The 20971-nt window shown below is 34.5% G+C and overlaps 1 protein-coding gene across 3 annotated transcripts in view; it reads left to right on the plus strand.

The window, feature by feature from the left end:
- Positions 1 to 20971, plus strand: part of LOC138700328 (protein phosphatase 1 regulatory subunit 14C) — a 795893-nt gene that overhangs the window by 246490 nt on the left and 528432 nt on the right. For 2 of the 3 annotated variants that reach the window (XM_069826879.1, XM_069826880.1), the window contains exon 2: positions 4618 to 4893. In XM_069826879.1, coding sequence (XP_069682980.1) covers positions 4618 to 4893 — 276 coding nt within the window. Of the gene's footprint in view, positions 1 to 578; positions 769 to 4617; positions 4894 to 20971 lie in introns of those variants that run through there. The other variant, XM_069826881.1, reaches the window with a different exon arrangement.

Here is a 20971-nt window from a genome sequence, read left to right on the forward strand (position 1 = left end):
AGCGATAAAATTAAACTAAAAAATTTAACTTTGGGGTACAAATACTCCAAACCTATAGAACTTTGGATATAGGTATGTTAGGTTTAATCGACGTAGAACGTGTCAGGGAACATGTTCCAGAAATTCTAAACATTAAAGTTGTTACACCCTGTATATAGGTACCTATCGTCAAGGGAAGCGACACGAAGGGAGGGGATGGTAGTGGCGAATAGTGATGAGGAAATTAAATTGGCGACAAAAGTGATTTAGTGACAAAATATGGTAGTGACAAAAGTCAATCGGTGACAAGACGTAATATGTGACGAAATCGCAGGGTGACGAAAAATCGGTGACGATAATTCCGGATCCCAACCCCAATACACTAATCATGTGATTAAGTATACGTAGGCCTATGTACACAGTACAAAATATGACTGTGTTTGTAGTTACTAAATTAAACAATATGCAATAATTACTGTAGAATGTATGCGGACGTCTGTTCAAATGTGGAGCGCTGGTAAACATTACATACGCGCCACCTATTACGAGACACTGGAACTACTGACGCTAGTAGCGCCCTCCGTGATAGCGGCGAATGGTGGAAGCTCTCAGTTGTTGTGTGAGGGGAGATGGTGTAGGTGCGTTTTCGCTTTTGAGTCCGTGTTTTTTTGACATAATTGTTTAATGATAGTGATGTGCAAGTGATACATAATTCTTTGTGATAGATTGGTCATTCGGATTACGTTAGAGCATATTTAGCTCTTTAAATTTAATTACTTCACAGAATCGGTAAGTTATAAAACCTCTCGTTTGTGTACATTTATATTTTGATTACAGTGCACCAATTTAAGCACTCACTTATGTGACATCTACTTCATCTCGGAGATGTATAGTGATAACACATGTGTTTTTATGAATTATTGAAACATTGTTATATATTCAATAGATTTTAACGAAGGCCGGTTGTCTAGTAGTTTTCATTCTATTTTATCTTGTATCTTGATATATTCCAGTGCATGCTTTTACTCGCTATATATTTATCCTTTATTTTATTACTATTGTGTTCTTTAATTCTGTGTTAGTAAGGCCATTGATAGAAATTCTCTCATTAGATGGGAAGGAGGGGAGACCAACAGTTTTTTGAGGGGATTAATCTGTCATGGCTTAAGAGATACTGTTCCCTCTTATCAGTTTATCTAATCGGAACATGAAACTAAAATACGACTAATTACATGTGGAAATTATAACCGACACAAGATTACAGGGGATTAATCTGTCATGGCTTAAGAGATACTGTTCCCTCTTATCAGTTTATCTAATCGGAACATGAAACTAAAATACGACTAATTACATGTGGAAATTATAACCGACCAACGTGAAAGATGATACGCATTTAAAACTGTGAAAGGGCCACACATTGGTACAATCTACCTTTTTATGAATTGATAGCTGTAAATATTATTAAAACATTTTTGTATACATAAAGTATTGTGTCAATAGGATGTACAATACAATTAAATTACCAAATTTTTCACCTCTAATTCTGTGAGATGTTTGTCTTAATTACATTGTACAAGTTTCTTACATGTTCATAAATATTGTCTATAATATATGTACTTCAACCCTGTCTATGCTAAGGGGGGAGAGTCTACGTGTTCACCGTGTTTATTTATATTCACTAATAGTTCCATTAAAATGCGAAAATATGTCCGAGTGGACAAAAAAAATATCGTCCCTTGTTGAAGTAATAATTGTTCGAAAATATAGAGAGACATTTTAATTTTTCTCTGTTATTATAGTATATACTATTTTCTGATTACAAATTAAAAAAAAACTGTTCAAAATTAAGCATTTTTATAGTGAAACTGTGTTTTGTTTTGTTTTTTTTTTTCTTTTTAATTTCATTTAGTATTTTCCATAGATCTTGCATTAGCAATGAAGATTTAAGATGTGAAACAAGTCAAAATTTCACAAGTTCACAATTACAATTTTTACAATTTTTTTTAGAATCTTTACAATATTTTACAATTTTAAAATTTTGAAATTTTTTACAATATTTTGGAGACATGTAGTGAGATGTGGTGAGGCCCAAGGATTCGCCAAAAGATTACCTGGCATTTGACTTACAGTTGAGGAAAAACCTCGGAAAAACCCAACCAAGTAATCAGACTGTTCAATATGTGAAGACGGGTGTGAAGAAAGTGATGCATAACATTTTCCAGACTATCATCACAGTCTACTATATACAGTCACGAAGCTTGAGTTTTGAGGATGCTAGAAACAATAGACTGTGACGGTACTATTTTGCATTGCCTGTAATGAGGCGATATTAGCGATCCTAGTGGTGAGCAATGAGCAACTATCTAATGTTTGCATATTTACTACGTATTGAGCTTCGCGACTGTACATACTAGACTGTGCTATTATGTTGAAATAATTGTTCGAAAATATACAGAGACATTTCAATATTTCTCTGTTATTATAGCACATACTATTTTCTGATCACAATTTAAAAAAATGCTTAAAATTAAGCATTTTTATAGTAAAACTGTGTGTGTGTGTGTTTTTTTTTTTTTTTTCATTTTTTCATTTTCATTTTATTTATTATAATAGTCTTACATTAGCAATGAAGCTTTAAGATGTTGGACAAGTCAAAACTTTACAAGTTTACAATTACAATTACAATTTTTACAATTTTTTTAGAATCTTTACAATATTTTACAATTTTTACAATTTTAAAATTTTTCAATTTTTTTACAATATTTTGGCGACATGTAGTGAGATGTGGTGAGGCCAGAGGATTCGCCAAAAGATTACCTGGCATTTGACTTATAGTTGGGGAAAAACCTCGGAAAAACCCAACCAAGTAATCAGACCGTTCAATATGGGAAGACGGGTGTGAAGAAAGTGATGCATAACATTTCCCAGACTCTTATGTTAAAGTAATTGTTCAAAAATTTACAATGACATTTGAATTGTTCTCTTTTATTATAATACATATTATTTACTGATAACAAATATAAAAAATTTGCCTAAACTAGCGATGAGGTAATTCCTTTCGTATTCCGCTTATACACCTTGCATGTACGAATCTGTGACAGGATAGGTTTGGTTAGTTTAGGCTGTTGTTATACCTTGCTCAAATACATCTCCAAAAAAATCCCTTATAAATTCAACAATTTTCACTTCCGATATCACCTGAGCGCTAGTTTCACCAAAGATTGTTCAAAATTAAACATTTTTGTAGTGGTTACAAAGTACCCTCCCCCATTGGTACTGCATGTTATTTAAAATGCCTTGGTATTGCTAGGGTTAATGGGAAGCTCAATTTATTTTATACTATAGCAGTTTTTTTTTTCTAATTTGTATTTGTGTGTTCAGTTGTTTTTTACGTAATATTCATTCTGTCACTCGTTATTATAGTGGAATAATTGCATTGATGTATAATTTTTCTTGTAGTTATATTGCATTCCTGGTGGTGTGGAAGAGAAGGCCTGATGGCCTTAACTCCACCAGAGTAAATGAAGAGTCCACTGCAAGAATGATGGATGTCATTTGGAATACATTTTGCAGGAGAAGCAATTGAAAGTTTGAAATGCTTAGCGCTCAAAGCTTAACTGTGATTTTCCGATCATTACTGGACAATGACTATCATTGTTTTTTTTAGTAGGTTATTTTACGACGCTTTATCAACATCTTAGGTTATTTAGCGTCTGAATGAGATGAAGGTGATAACGCCGGTGAAATGGGTCCGGGGTCCAGCACCGAAAGTTACCCAGCATTTGCTCATATTGGGTTGAGGGAAAATCCCGGAAAAAAACCTCAACCAGGTAACTTGCCCCGACCGGGAATCAAACCCGGGCCACCTGGTTTCGCGGCCAGACGCACTGACCGTTACTCCATAGATGTGGACATTATCAGTGTTAATGCCATATAACTTTCTATGTATATTCTATATGTCTTAAGCTATGCATTGACAGTCTTGGTTCATTTTCGGCAAGAAAGTGACATCCATCATTTTTGCAGTGGACTCTTCAAATAGATAAATAAATAAATAAATAAATAAATAAATAAATAAATAAATAAAAGTAATCAAAGTTATATTTATTACGCGTGTGTGCATAATGTAACATTTACAATAATTGAACACAATTTTTGTTGTAACTTATTCATGTATAAAGTTCAAAAGAATACTGTATCTTGTTACAACTCATTCATATAGACCAGTGAAGTTGAAAAGCATATGTTTTTCTTTTGTTTACTTTACAAATAACCTTCTGAAGGGACTGTGAACCCTTCAGCATGAGTGTTGTTCAAAACAAGATAACTAACATAGTCTGTTTCGTATCTTATTTTCCAAGGGCATCTTGTTTTTCAAACTAGGTAGGAAGGCCTGTTATCTCAACATTGTTCCTTGGAACAAAGTTACTGTTGAAAAAGGTTACTTCCTGTGTTTACTACAACATTCCGAATAAATTACTCACTCATTGTATACCATTGTGCATTGTAGGCCTAGATATGTTGGTGTAATGTCCCCATGACGACAAGGACCCGACTCGGAGACAAAACACTAACTGTTCTTTTTTATGTAAGTAGCAGAATAAATTGGCCACTAAGTTTATCCTTTCCTCATTTCAGAACAAACAGCCTTATCCAATGGAGTGCGGCGTCTCTGCAACATACCCGTCCACAAATGGAGGAGCCCCCAACGGAATTATGACAGACGTTCGAAGTGAGCGAAGTCCAGCAAAATCTGGTTTGCACGTGAACTTTAGCGAGAAGGGTGAAGTGAAAGAGCGTAGGGAGAAGTTTTTGACAGCCAAATACGGAAGCCATCAGATGAGTTTAATCCGCAAGAGGCTAGCAGTGGAAATGTGGCTGTACGACGAGCTCCAGAAGTTGTACGAGCCTTCGGTAAGTCTGCTACCAATTATCATTTCAATAACTTGTTAAATTTAAATTTACTACACTCGAAAATTCAGAATACCGTTTTGTTGTGTCATCAGCAGGCTTCGAGACTTTGGACCCGATACAATAACTTTACTGTGCTTGTACTATAGGTTGTTGACTCGCTGCAGGTAGTGAAAGGTAGAGATAACAACGTTGCTGTTTAGAGTAGAGTACAGTAGTATGGGGAAACACACACATATGTACATTCTGAAAGTAAATATACATTACACAATGATAATGTGAAAAGAATGTGAAAAGCATTTATTCTCCTGTCTTTTATAAGCATTTGTGTTTAATTATACACAGTGTTAATGGTGGAAATAAACATGTAGCAATTTTAATTTATTCATTTATCCTATTGGTCGTCTTTAGGAAGTGCAGTTACAGTACATTTTCAGTGTCTCAAACGTAAATCTTTTTCGGTTATCTGCCAAAGTTTGTACTGTAGAAAGCTGCGCTCTACTTCGCATGACGTGATAGAAGCAAAACGAAAAAACCTAACATCATTGCAGTCTCTAAGAGACGGTCCTTTATTCTCGGGTGACTCTATGTCCACTAATTTGCTGTTTATGTTAACAATGTTCCATATCCGTTATTTTTGTAAACAATTGATTTCCACTTTTGTTTTACACGTTCAGTAACCGGTGTACTTGATGCATCATTAATTCTCTGCATCATTTTCTAAATTAATTTGAGGGCTTCCGGCATCTCTTGCTCTGACTTTTCTAACCGTGTAATTAGTTTCAGACACAGTTTGTATGAAAACCAAATTATTCGTCAGAACCTTCAAATCCAGAGCGTTTTCCTTTGCGTATTTGTTGGCATTCATTCTACAGTACCCCCACCCACTGTACGCTTTACCACTATACTCAGTACGCCGTTATGCGGATTTCCCACTGAACTGCTCTATTGGGTCCGAAGTCTCGAAGCTTAGTCATCAGTCATTAGGCTTTCTGAGACCCGGTTCATCTCCAGTTTGTCTCGTGCAGTGGCGTACCGCTGAATTTTGTCAAATGGGGGCGGGGTCATTATTATAAATAAAAGTGTTTACAATTTACAATCAGCCGTGGCGAGAACGTGACTCGCGAGACATTGTGGCTCGCAATGATAGCTGTGCATTTCGCTTGCTTCTAACCTCCGCCAACCTCCACCCTCTCACTCACTGGAGGCAAACTCCGTTCCGTTTGTATTTGTCTCTGACCTGCGAGTGGCATATGTCTCTTCGAAACCATGTACGAAAGTTCCAAGTAGGATGGGAGGACGCATTTTTTTTGCTGTCAATATAATGAGAATATTAAATGTATGATTTGTTCATAAGCATTACGAGGAAAACGGTTGTATAACATAAAACGGCATTATACTACATGTTACTCATGAAACATTTAAAGGTTAAGTGTTATTGCTGTTATCATCATCATCATCATCATCATCGTCATCGTCATCTCTGTACGTCGACCCTTTTTCAGCAGATGTACGAATAATGCGGTTAGCTCTTCAATTTGAACTCACTGATTTACTATGTGATGTCAAATGAAAGCTAGATGTAAGGACTTGACAAATGTTGAACTTTTCAAATCTTTGCCAAAAAATAAATATCCGAAGCTTCGTTCTTTCGCTTGCTCTGTTGAAGCCATGTTCGCTACAACTTACGTTTGTGAAAAATTATTTTCAAAAATTAAAATAGTAAAAACCAAATTTAGATCACGACTGACAGACAAATACCTTCGTGATCAACTACGACTGGCAGTAAGTGACATAATTCCTGATTTTGAAACTCTGTCGCAGAGACATTCTGAAGACAGTTAATTTTAGGTTGTGATATTGTTCATTTATTGTTCATTTCGATGTTGAAAACAAGAGACAAAGTCGGGGTTTTAACACTCACTTGGTTACGACGAAAACATATCTTTGCAAGCACAAATCGGAAGTAGGACTATCAGTCTTATCATAAAATATTATTTTTCGCATTCACTATAGAAATTAAAACAATTTATTATTAATTTTAAAAGGTTGGCGATGAATCTGATGATTTTACTTAAGACTATGAGATTGTTAAGCAGTGTTTGTTATGTGTACCATAAATACCGTAGCTTTTATATTTATTGAACTAATATTAAGTATACATAATCTTTTCTCTTTTTATAAGATCATAATAGGAGGGAAATAGCATGAACTAGGTAGATAGAATTCAATTTTTAAAATAAAAGTTCCACATATCGTATAATTAGTAGGAAAAAGTATGGACCCCAGTTGACACTTAATTTCTTAATATTATTTGTAACAATTTATGGACGTAATTTTGTAGTAAATAATAGGAGGAACGTCTGAGATACAAACAAGTTTAGATTTACGAATAATTTTGTCATCCTTAACCTCGAAATCACGTGAATACTTGAACATACAGGGACATCATTTTATTTTTACTAACATTTTTAATATTAACTTGCCTATACCTCTGGATCAACGCCGTTTCCTACCCCCTTCCACTACTGGAGTTCGATGATACTGGCGTAATATACAAACAAATCACTTTACTAGGTATAGGAGGGAAGAAAAGTAGTTCATACATTTGTGTAAACTAGGAAATATTGCGTTTTTGAGTTTGCTCATTTTCATTAGGTTTTTGTTTAATCAAAATACAGTACAGTATTAACAATGCGTGTTTTTACTCACGAACTGAGCTGTCCATGTGGACGTATTCATTATGCAGTGTATATTATACTGTCTACAGCACATTAGCGTACAATATAGAGAAAGAAGTTAAATTGAAAAATAATCATAATATGGATATTTAAACACATTTCGATACAGGCTTCAGTTCTTTTGTGCATATTATCGCACTATAGACTATTGTACCTAATCCCAATTACCAGGTTCATACTTCGTATCAGTAACTCATGTTGAAATAATTCTGTACCTACTCTATAAAAGAGTACCTTACGTACCGTAAATTCAATCTTCACTTCCGCCCGATCCAAAAAGATAAAATTACTCAGACATGCTATCTACTGTCCGTCCAAGTCTTTATGTCGCAGGGTCGTAGAAAGGGAGGAAATCACGTGACAGTTAATTACTTAACGAGGTCCTTTTATTTAAGTTATTTTAAACAGTTATGTAATATTACGTAGACGTCCAATTTATAACAGAAATTAATGTTTTCAGAAAAGAGCTAAGACAGCCCAGCCACTAGCCTTTACAGAGAGGCGAATAGAAGCAGGTGGGGGAAATCGGGATGCGACGTAGGCAAACGGACAACAGTACCTGTGCAAAAATGATTCGATATTGAAAGTTTTTTGGTCACTGGAAAACGTGAACATATTTTTGGAACGTACTATTTACTATGACCGTAAGGCTACTATGACTGTGCCGGTTGTGTGTGGAGGACGGTTGAACTTCATTAGTAGAAGGGGTGGGAGTGAAGTACATTCAAAAACTCAGGTACAATAAAAATTGAAGTAAAAATAAAATGATTTCCCTGTACATTTAGACTGTTTTATTATTACGTAATTCTTTATGATTAATCAAATCCATTTTCTCCTTTTGTTTTGAATTAGTCTGTCTATTCATTTCGCTAGGCCCACCTGTTGAAACAGAACATCAGGAGTAACGTTTTGTAAAGATGAGTGGGATTACGCTGTGATGATAACGTACAATGGAGTAGTCAAGGTCGGTTTCATGGTAGGCGATATTTATGCTCTGTTACATATTGTATGAATCAGGGTTGCACAAGAACAACGTTTGTGAAGGCACTGTTTGAGCTGCTTATTCATATGAACAAGGAATATGTCTGTCTAGAACGATTGGATTCTTTCTCATTTCTTCTTAGATAATGTATTGTTTCAATTGCTTTGATTACATTGTACGTCGTTTCTGATTGACAAAGAGGAAGTGATTAAGGAAAACGTCACTGAAATTCTTGCTGCCAATGAACGTAATATTGCAGTGCAACTTTAAGACTGTTTTTTTCTCTTCGCGATACAAATATTTTTTTTAATTATTCTAACCAGTAGTATTATTTTTTCAGGTTAACTTTGTACTGATACCTTTTAAAATATTTTACGATTAAGGATACACCGAGATGACATTTCAGTTTTCTAAGGTAGAAGTCTGAAATTTTGTACAGTTGTAGTCCTTATAAATTTGTATACCAAATTTCGTCTAATTTGGTTTAACAATATGTGAATTATTATTAACATTTTTATACATTATAATTATTTTTAAAACGTCGCATATTCCTACAAATGTTGACATTTCTTTTGCTTTAAATATTTCATTTTTATAACTTTCAAATACCTCAAAACAAAAACAAACTTACTATTCCCGTGTTTTTATTTCTTTACTCCCCCCATAAAAAAAAACAATTTTATATCATGAACTCTAAAAACGGCCAAAAAATTAGCAACTCCTGCATAAAAATAAATAATGAAAAAAATATGAGAATTAAAGAATTCCTGATAGTATGTTTTGTTTAACACAAAAAATTATTAACGTAGTACGAATTTTTTTTAGCAGAAATAGCATTTTTAGCGAAACAAAGTGTGCAAAAAACAAAAGCAGACAAAAATGTGTTTGAAATATTTTAAATGAATATAAACACATGTAGGGTAAAGGTTGGTAAATTGTGATATTAATAATATTGTGATAGTACTTTTTGAGAATTTTTTACAATTTTACTCAGCGAGAGAAGGCCCGGTTTTGTGCAGAAACTTGTCCACGAACATTCCCTTAATACGTTGACGCAAAAAACTGATCTTCCTCTCGCTCAGTAAAATTGCAAAAAAAAAAATTCTCAAAAAGAACTGTCATAATTTCATTAGTGTGACAATATTACCAACCTTTACCCTATATAAATCCGTGGCGCTGCAGCCCGTGAAGGGCCTAGACCGACCAGCCGGCTGCTGGCCTCACTCCCACATGCCGAAGCAGAGGTGGACGATCATCCAACCAGAATGGAGGTATCGTGTGTTTAGCACGATGATCCTCCCAGCCGTTATAGCTGGTATTCGCAACCGGATTTCGCTACCTATCGTAGCTCCCCAAGTGCATCACGATGCTGGGTGGGCACCGGTCCCATACACTGGCCGAAATTTCATGAGAAAATTCCTTCCCCCATGAGGACTCGAACCAGCGCGCATTCCGTAACGCGAGTCCTAGGCGGGATGCCTTAGACCGCGACGCCACGGCGCGGGACCTTTACCCTATATGCCTTTTAAAAATGACCTTAGAAACTTGCGATTGGAGAGGCATGAATATAGCCCCAGAGCTTCTTTAAACCATAGATAATTTTTTAATGCCAAAAACTAAATATGTGATTTTTTTGACCAAAAGTGACACATTTTCACCTATGTGTACACTCAATTTCTTGCCTGTTACATAATTCAAAGTATTTTATATAGTAAAACTAGTTTTCATAGACTCAATGAGAAATAGTGCAAACGTACCCGGCACTTTCACCGTTTTATAAAGCGGAATATGCTCTTGCCTTAAAGCATTTTAATAATTATAATACACTAGTGACGAATAATTAAAAATTAACCAGTTCAGTACAACTGTAAAATACATAAAATGTAAATGAGTAGTCCATATAATCTGTATGTGACAAGTGATGTGACAAATATTGATAGCGGAGTGTAAACTGTACAGAAATTAAAAATCACAAAATGTTATACACACAATCATAAATATATTTCAAAACAACATCTAACATGCGCTTACAACATGAATGAAGTTGTTTTTTTGTGATTTAGTCTGTTGTTATCATGCCACCCTTTTGCATCCGAGCTTCGCGATTGATTTTAAAGAGCGATGTACTCCTTTTCCATGAGTCCCATGTCATAGATTTACGGGACGTTGTATCTACAAGTGCTTCTCGGTTATTTAGCATCGATGGAATTAGTGTTAGCGAGATGGTATTTGGCGAGGTGAAGTCGAGAATTCGCTATGTGATTACCTGACATTTGCTGTAGGCCTACGGTTAGGGAAAACCTCGGAAAACCCCGAGTAGGTCTGTCGAACACACGCCAGATCGCAGTTCCTTTTCGGGACGTAAAATAACCCTGCCTCTTACAGAGGCTACAGGAAAAATTTGTCGACTACACGTCAACGTTGAATTTCGACGGTCAATTACGTTTGTAGTTCAAAGCGTTGTTGAAATACTGCTACTTCCGCAGCCAAAATTACGAGGTTCCTTTCAAGGGTACGGGTTAATTCAAGGAGTAACTCAAGGGTCAGTTTTAGGTCCCTTACTTTTTTTAGGGCCATATTCATAGACATTCTTAGCGCGGGCTTTCGGTGTATGATCAGCGAACTAACGTTTTTCGTATTCATAAACCAGTGTCATGATAAGATACGATATGAATCCTGTTTAGCACGCTCGTAGCGCGGGCTAGCGAAATGTCTATGAATAGCACCCTTCGTGTTTATAAATGTTCTTGCCCCTCTAATAAAAGATGTAGGTCATCCCATATTATTTGCAGATGACACAAGTATAGTAATTACAGCCAATAACTTCAACGTATTCCAGTCTTAAACAGAGGCAATTCTCCTCAGAATATGTGATTGGTTTTCGGCCAATAAATTAGTATTAAATTGCAACAAAACTAATATAATCCAACTTAAATCCTGTTCTATTTTAACCTCACAAGTTTCAAGCCCAGTAATGAACAAAAAGTCCCTTAGAAACTATAACAACAACAATCAAATTTCTTGGCTTTCAAATCGATAATGTGTTAAATTGAAAAAAATGATATTAAATAAATTACCCCAAACTAAATTCAACAGTTTTGCTATTAGAGCTATGCAAGGGACAGTAAATATCAATAGCTTAAAAACAATATACGAACTTTGCATACTTCCACTCAGTAATGAGTTTTGGAATAATATTCTGGGGAAATTCCACAGATAGTAACAGTATATTTCTACTATAAAAAAGAGTAATTAGAATAATATTGGATACCAAATCTAGAGAATCGTGTAGGACCATTAAAAAAAACTACGAATACTGTCATATTTTTCATTAATAAATAAATTTCCTCGTATATTATTTACTTTTTTGTTTTATAGACTTCCCAAATAAATCTCAAATCTCTTGTGACTTTACTATAGATAAATTTCCAGTGTTTATATTTCCATTTCGTATTTTCATCATGAGACGTGTATGAATACCATGGAACGCAAATACGGTAAATACAATACAATATAATATCTGTTCATTAAATCGAACACTGTATTGTGAATTTGTTAGTTTAAGTATACACGCACAAACAGTTTTTACATGTTTCGAATGCTAATAGCTGTAAACAATTTATTATAACCTATTTGAAGACCATAGACACGTTTTGTTTTGCAATGTCCGCATATAATTTTCAACAACATTTTAACTCTGTTGAAGTAAATTGGTAGATTAGATTAACACACATTATACGGCCGTAATGAAATGGGAATAGCATGAAGCCGATACATATATCAATTGTGTGACGCAACTCTGTTTGTGCCTATAAATTGATGTTAATTGGTTCAGAGAATTGATATAATTGAAGCGATGGCTTAGCGGTTGACTGTTTTGGTGAAGGTAACGAAAACAATGTTGTTTTAGCATAACAGAAGCCCTTTTCTGTTGAATCGAATAGGAGCTTAAACCCTGTGGTTGGATTTGAGGAAAATGCGATTGAAAATGAGAAATGTGGTGTTCTGCTTCATAACCTGAGTGGACAGAACGGGAGTGGATAATGAATATGCATTACCATTGTGCGAAGTGTCTGTCTGTAAGCTCGAATTATTGGATTTGTGCCAAGTCTGTATAGTAAAATGTATTACTAATTCTCCAACGGGCCTACAGGTTTCATATTGTATGTTTTACAAATGATAGAAATTTACTCCTATTAAATTAAATAATCAATCCAGCACGTGATTGTTAAGTTATTTTATGGATTTGCGAGCGTCTCTTCTGAAATAAACAGTGCAGTAGTAGTAGTATTTATTTATTTAACCTGGTAGATATAAGGCCATCAGGCCTTCTCTGTCCCTCTACCAGGAGATTCCAACTATAAAATGAAGAATAAAATTACAATTAGTATTAAATTTACAATTACAATTACAAATAAAATTACAATCAGTATGAAATTAAACACAGAATAAATATGGGAAATGCCTGTTATTATTCGGTTGAGAAACTTTTTTCATCTAGTCTACTGTCAAAAAATCTGAAAGTCAGAATTTATAAAACAGTTATATTACCGGTTGTTTTTTATGGTTGTGAAACTTGGACTCTCACTTTGAGAGAGGAACAGAGATTAAGGGTGTTTGAGAATAAGGTGCTTAGGAAAATATTTGGGGCTAAGAGGGATGAAGTTACAGGAGAATGGAGAAAGTTACACAACGCAGAACTGCACGCATTGTATTCTTCACCTGACATAATTAGAAACATTAAATCCAGACGTTTGAGATGGGCAGGGCATGTAGCACGTATGGGCGAATCCAGAAATGCATATAGAGTGTTAGTTGGGAGGCCAGAGGGGAAAAAGACCTTTAGGGAGGCCGAGACGTAGATGGGAAGATAATATTAAAATGGATTTGAGGGCGGTGGGATATGATGGTAGAGACTGGATTAATCTTGCACAGGATAGGGACCAATGGCGGGCTTATGTGAGGGCGGCAACACATACTTTCTGAGATCTGAACACTTGTTCATAGGAGGTCCCTTCATGGCAATGAATTTCTCTGCCCTTCGGCGTAAGGAATCACGCATTCTTTGAAATTTGTTTTAATACGTTAATAAGAAAGTCCTGATAACGATCCCCAGTTAATCCCTGTGGTAGCACGTATGGCCCTATTAATCTATCGCCAAGAACGCCTGCCCATACGTTGATTGAGAATCAGTGCTGATGCCTTGTTTCTTCAACTGCATGGGGATTTTCATCAGCCCACACATGCTGATTACGAAAATTCACAACATCATCTCTGCTGAACCCCGCTCATATCCGCAACCAGACTTTTATTTTCAGTATTCCTTGCGACGTATCATTATTCCATGCCAGGGGTGTCAACTTCAGTATGATAATCTGGTAGTCTGCTGTATTTTAGGGCAGAGAAATGCATTGCCATAAAATGGACGTCACATTGAGCACCTCCAATGAACAAGTGTTCAGATCTCAGAAAGTATGTGTTGTAGGACCCATGTTTATTAGACATTATTTTCTTGTTTTGATGCATAATAGCACCTCCTAAAATATTGCATACAGAACACAAAACATACTACAAAATCATCTAAACACACGGAAAAGACACACAAACAAATTCAACTTAACATGTATATTCAAACTATCATGCAATAGTTACGACAGACTGGAAGATCATTTCGAACACGTTACAAGGAACATATCACAGCCATAACCAAACTACACAACAATTGAACCTACGCAGAACACATCACAAACTCCAATCACAACTACAGCAACATAGACACTGACATGAACATACTACACATCCAGCCAAAAAACCAGAAGCTTGACATTCTAGAACAATATGAAATGTACAAACGTACAAACCCTTTTCGACACAATCATGAACACAACCCACCTCAACAGGAAACCAGAAATTGGCGCAAGATCTTCACTAGGCTTCAGACAATGAAGAATATCACTTCGAAACCAGTCAGCCAGGTAAATTCCTCGTAATAACATAGTAAAAATGTTATGGTTAATCAGTAATTAAATATCGTCTCTATTCTTTGTTTCGACAGGTAACGCAGAATTAGAAGGGAAGTTCTTTAATGTTGCATGTTGTTTTCGCGTTAATTTATAGCTTTGAATTCATTCCATTTCAAGATTGACACTAAAATAAATTATTCTGAAATTTTCTAATTACATTTACGATGGAATAACTTATAGAATTTGTCTAAAGTAGTCACAGGAAATTAATTTGATTTTTTTTTTCCCCACATAAAAACCCTATTTTACATGAGTATATTAGGGTTAAAGTTTTCTATTTACTTGAGATAATATAATATAAATACATTTTAACATTTTATTTTTCTGTCGATGTTATGAATAATAACTTAATTTTACGACAGTTACAACTAGCAACACAAACACATGAGAAGTCTACATCAATCATAAAGAAAGCGCTTAATTATACGAAATACATTGAAAAAAATGATATCTGTAAATACAAAACATAATTGAATAGCAATAACATAGAATTTGACATTAAATAATACATATAGCGTCCATAAGTCAACAAATATTATGATACATACTAGACAATGTGGAATATACAGACATAATCATACAAACAAATATTTCATACACAAGTAAATTTATAATTTACACACATCCTTTTATAGCATAGCATAGATGGACAATTCATATTACTTAAAGTTATTTTTTTTTCAAATCATACACGAACAATATTGACACTTACAATTTTCTATTGGTGTGGTTAATAAAATTAATGAATATTTTGCGACAACAATTTCTACTGAAAATATTGTAGGTACAATGGCTTATTGTAGCTCATATTACATTTATTTAGGTGCATTTCAATGCTGTATCTTCTGTAAGTTATCCATAAAGTGGACAATCAAATAACAAATGTTCTACTGTTTGTTCACTTCCACAAACGCATAATTACAGAATTAGTTACAAACTCTGTCAACAAGTTTAAATAATTGTGCAGTGTTCTTATTGACTATTGAACGTTCCATCTTATGTGTATATTATGACCTCGAGATACGAACTTAGATCAAGTTTATTTGGGGACTTAAGTGTCATAAGTACTGGTAGCAGATTTTTCCCTCTCTGATTCGATTTATGCACATCGAGTTTACTCGGATACGCAACAATAAAATAAAACTAATGTCGTGTATTGGAACAGGATGTTTGTTCATTGTCAGACGCTGTCTTAAGGAGTAACCCGACGTCGTGCTTACGCCACACATTGGCATGCCAAATGTCTAAGGCTTAAATTGCCTGTAGAGGAAAGGGTAAAACATCTAGCAAATAGAAGAAAGCCACATAGCTTTTAAGGATTGTGTATACTATCTTTAAAAAATAGTAATCATTGTAGCTTTGAGTAAGCACTGTCCAAATTTGACGAGAGGATCCCTGTGAGGGGAGTATGTTTCTTGCGGGGTGAGAGGAGAGAATAAGCTAGTAACTCAGCGCTTCTGAAGGAGCAGGAGGATGGGGGTGATGTCATTGGCCGGATGGGAGAAACAAGACTCATTCATTGGCAGACCGGTTCCGTGCCGGAGATTGATTATAAGAGTGGGTAAAACAATCACATTCCTTGCTTCTTCTCAGTCAGTCAGGTTTTGACGTCATTTCTAACATCTTTAAATGTTATCTTGAAATAAATTAACCAGTAAGCGTTAAGTTACACAATAATCCTATTCAAAACGAGCGCCATTTCCTTGTAATGCAATACAATATGAAATGTATCCATTCTCTCAGGAATTCGAACCTAGAACTGCATTTACAAGGACAACCCTGTCATTAGTACGTGAAGGTGAAGTTCATGGTATCGTGCGTTACATTCGACCTAGAATACACTGAGCATGACGTCATCAGCTTTAAATCAGCGTCAAACCAGTTTATGGTAGTTCAGCTTCGTTATTATTATTATTATTATTATTATTATTATTATTATTATTATTATTATTTAATGAATTCATTACCATCAACGTATTCTCGACTGAGTACATTTCTTTGTTTTTGTATTCAATATGCGCATTCACTCCATATTGCGTTCATCTTTCTGAACAGATGAAGGGAGCGTAATTTCTTTTCGACACTTTCTGAAGGACATGAACAATTATTTCATCACCACCACTACTTTGATTTCATAGTTCCAACATGTATGGTAAAAGTGTTTTATTTCAGCTGAACAGAGTGATTTTCTAGTCAGTGGTAAGGGCTGTATAAGAGTTCCATTAAAATGAAATCGTTCATGTCGGATGATTTGAACGATAACACATTTATTATTGCGATTTCTCGTCACTTCATATCTAAATGAGTTTTGTATTAGACAGGGGACCGATAAAGCAACAAGGCATCATATTTCACCAGCATGTGGCTTCGAGAGGCTTGTTTCTGTTCCGGATTCAAAGATTTCATACGATTATTCCAGTGAACAAAGTTTGTCTGCACGCATTGGCGTCTAATCTGAACTGATTACTGGAAAAGAATAATTAATTATACTTATTTACAAGTGTGCCGATAAATTTTACCTTATAATACTTGGATACTGTCCACATGGGAGGTATTTCTTTATGCTACAAATTGTACCTATTAATGACAATAATAATAATAATAATAGATGTATCAGTCAGAACCTCAATCAGAGGTGTGGACAACATTACAAACAATAATTTTAGGGCTTAAGAGGTATCTTTAGAAATTTCTTTTTCAAAATTAAAGCAATTCTAGCTGTTACGTAAAGAGAGCAAAATAGGAAGACTGTACTTTCCTGTTAAAACTTTACTCTGCTAGAGAGTGAATCGCAGATGTGCTCTCAGAAACACTAACTTCGTTACACAAATAATTTAAAAGTCAAGCGGGACGACAGAACTACTCAGGGTATATCTTAGAAACCTCACTTCAGATGACTGAATTTTGTTGTAGTGTTGTAACCGTACGTGACGGACTATACTAAAACTCACATTGTATTTGAAGAACTTAATTTTTTTTAATTGTAATATTTGAATCGTAATGTAAGAAGAAAAATACCTTAAAAACTTGAAATTGAAGTTACATTAGTAAGAACGTACCTATCTGAACATATTCCATGTCTCACAACGCAATAAATTGTAAGCCTCTCTTTCTACGACTGAACAGGAGCGAGAAGTGTTAGGAAGAACTCATTGTTCATACCCTTCTAAAAATAGCTTGCCGCTGATAAAACAGTAACACATTTCCTCATAACATTCTTCAAATACTAAAGAACATGAATTCATATTCATCTATGCCTAACAAAACAGGTCGAAATTTGATTTTTGTCCACCTAGATTGAGAAAATTATACTGAATGGCGTATGTCAATGACTACCGCCCATTAAAAAAAAACTGTGATTTTAACTTGCCCATAACAAGCCAACGAATAATGTTATTGGCGCCCTTTCAAACAAATTAGATCTGTTTATCCATGTACTGTACTTTCGAAACTGCGGAAAAAAAAAATGTCAAAAATGACGACTTGCGTTTATCCACGTACTTTCGAAAGTGCGAAAAAAAATGTAAAAAATGATGACTTGCGTTTATCCATGAACTTTAGAAACTGCGAAAAAAATGTAAAAAATGATGACTTGCGTTTATCCACGTACTCTCGAAACTGCGAAAAAAATGATGACTTTCGTTTATCCATGAACTTTAGAAACTGCGAAAAAATGTAAAAAATGATGACTTGCGTTTATCCAGGAACTTTAGAAACTGCGAAAAAAAATGTCAAAAATGATGACTTGCGTTTATCCATGAACTTTAGAAACTGCGAAAAAAATGTAAAAAATGATGACTTGCGTTTATCCATGAACTTTAGAAACTGCGAAAAAAATGTAAAAAATGATGACTTGCGTTTATCCATGAACTTTAGAAACTGCGAAAAAAATGTCAAAAATGATGACTTGCGTTTATCCACGTACTCTCGAAACTGCGAAAAAAATGATGACTTTCGTTTATCCACGTACTCTCGAAACTGCGAAAAAAATGATGACTTTCGTTTATCCATGAACTTTAGAAACTGCGAAAAAAAAGTAAAAAATGATGACTTGCGTTTATCCACGTACTCTCGAAACTGCGAAAAAAATGATGACTTTCGTTTATCCATGAACTTTAGAAACTGCGAAAAAAATGTAAAAAATGATGACTTGCGTTTATCCATGAACTTTAGAAACTGCGAAAAAAATGTAAAAAATGATGACTTGCGTTTATCCATGAACTTTAGAAACTGCGAAAAAATGTAAAAAATGATGACTTGCGTTTATCCATGAACTTTAGAAACTGCGAAAAAAAAAAAATGTCAAAAATGATGACTTGCGTTTATCCACGTACTTTCCAAACTACGAAAAAAATGTAAAAAATGATGACTTATGCCCTTTCAAAAAAATTCAATTCAAATAATATACTTAGAATATCATATATACCATTATCATCTTGTAATGTTCTCTTACATATAGATTATAATCTACAATAATTATTGTAGATAGTAAAATATTAGGATAAGTTAACACAGTATAACATCTGATCCTCGGTCTTTCAACACTTAAGGTGTTACTAAATCTGTATTTTTGTAAAATTTCAATTAGTAAATTGTCATTAGGCAAACTAATTTAATAATTACGATTAACTTACTTTGAGGAGAAATGTTCTATGAAGATGTCGAGAATGGCTGAAACAGAAGCAAAAATTAGAATAAAATTGAAGATGTTGAACAGATTTTGAACTTGGATGAATTGGATTCACAATAGGGAAAGTTACTGCTTAGTTAGTAGAGAGGACAACCATTTTGTTACGTACACACGAAAAATACTGGACAGTTAAAACAGAGGTGGAGAAACAGATGCACATGATGTAATTTTTAAGCTTTTGCTAAGCTTTAGTGTATTTTCCCAGAAGCTTTTATCTCTTTCACATGTTAATCATAATTAATCGGATAATGTACTCTATAATGCATAAGCATAACGCAGCCTGTACTGAATTAAACACGAATGTTCCCCTATAAAATCCCCGAATGCTTTCTTTCGCACTACTTTTCATCGCGCAAAGGCACAACGTGAATGGTAGCTGTGTAAATGAAGTCTTCCGCACAATGGCGATGACAATAGCTGCAGAGAGAACAGACCAGCGCACTGTTTTCCATGAACTTTACTATTTTAACGACCTTCTGTTTGATCATTCTTTTGTTGTGTGCGGTATTAGATTAGCTGTAACAAAACGACTGTACGTGTATGAAATATGCAAACATTATATCCGTATATTTGAACATAAATTCGACTGCCTCGATTGGACGTAAATTTTATAAACTATGCAGATGTGTTACAAAACCCCCTCTGTATGTACATACTGGAGTATGTGATTCGTTCGCAGATAATTTTGTGGAACTTTTTGTCTGTACCCACGCTGTTGTTATCTGTTAGCTTGTGTGAGTGTTCGTGTGGGTGTAGGTTTATGTACTATTGAAAAAGAATGTTGCTTGGTTGCGTAGAATAAGCCGTATTACACGAGAATAGCTAAACAATGGAGTAAACTACACGTAGACCTATGTGTACGCATTTATTTGATCAGGAAGAGAGGACAAATACCCGTGTTACATTAGCCAGAATTCTAACATTCCTGCGTGATTCATGTAATATGGAGAATTCAGCTGAATAGTACTCCTTTACACCGGTCGCTGTATGAGAGCTCAATCAATTCGTCATTATCAGGGAAAGGATTTATATGTAAATACATATTTACTTATAAAGCTAATATAATTTATATTTTGCATTATCTTTATGTTTCACAATGTGTAGGGTTGAAAAATCCTACTTTTATTTTCCATATTTTTCCATATTTTAGAGTTTAGTACATATTTTCGTTAATTTCCATATATTTTCCATATTTCATATAAAACAGTCCATATTATATTAGGTTTAACAATAAAACAAAACAAAATTCCATTAACTTTTAAAAATACATTTCAACAATAGAGATTTAAACACATGTTCAGTAATCCCTTTAACATCAGAGTTATTTGAAAATTAGCAGTCCTATCAACAATGGGAAAGTAAGTTACAAAACTGTATTAATTTAATTTAAAATTTTTAACAGACTTCAGTTGTGCAGCTCAACAGTTAAATGCCAGTCAGAGTACACATAGGTTCAGTTTTGTAAATCATACTATAAAGACGGTAAATATGCCAAAAGTACGTCATTCAGTCAATTTAAAATCAAAACTAACAAGTTACATTTCAGAATTTAAAGAAGATGGTTTATCAACTGACAATAAAATATTATTTTGTAATTTGTGTCAGTGTGCAGTATCATCTACACAAAAGTTCCTGGTGCAACAAC

The sequence above is a fragment of the Periplaneta americana genome, chromosome 5 (genome assembly GCF_040183065.1).
Source record: "Periplaneta americana isolate PAMFEO1 chromosome 5, P.americana_PAMFEO1_priV1, whole genome shotgun sequence".
NCBI lineage: Eukaryota > Metazoa > Arthropoda > Insecta > Blattodea > Blattidae > Periplaneta > Periplaneta americana.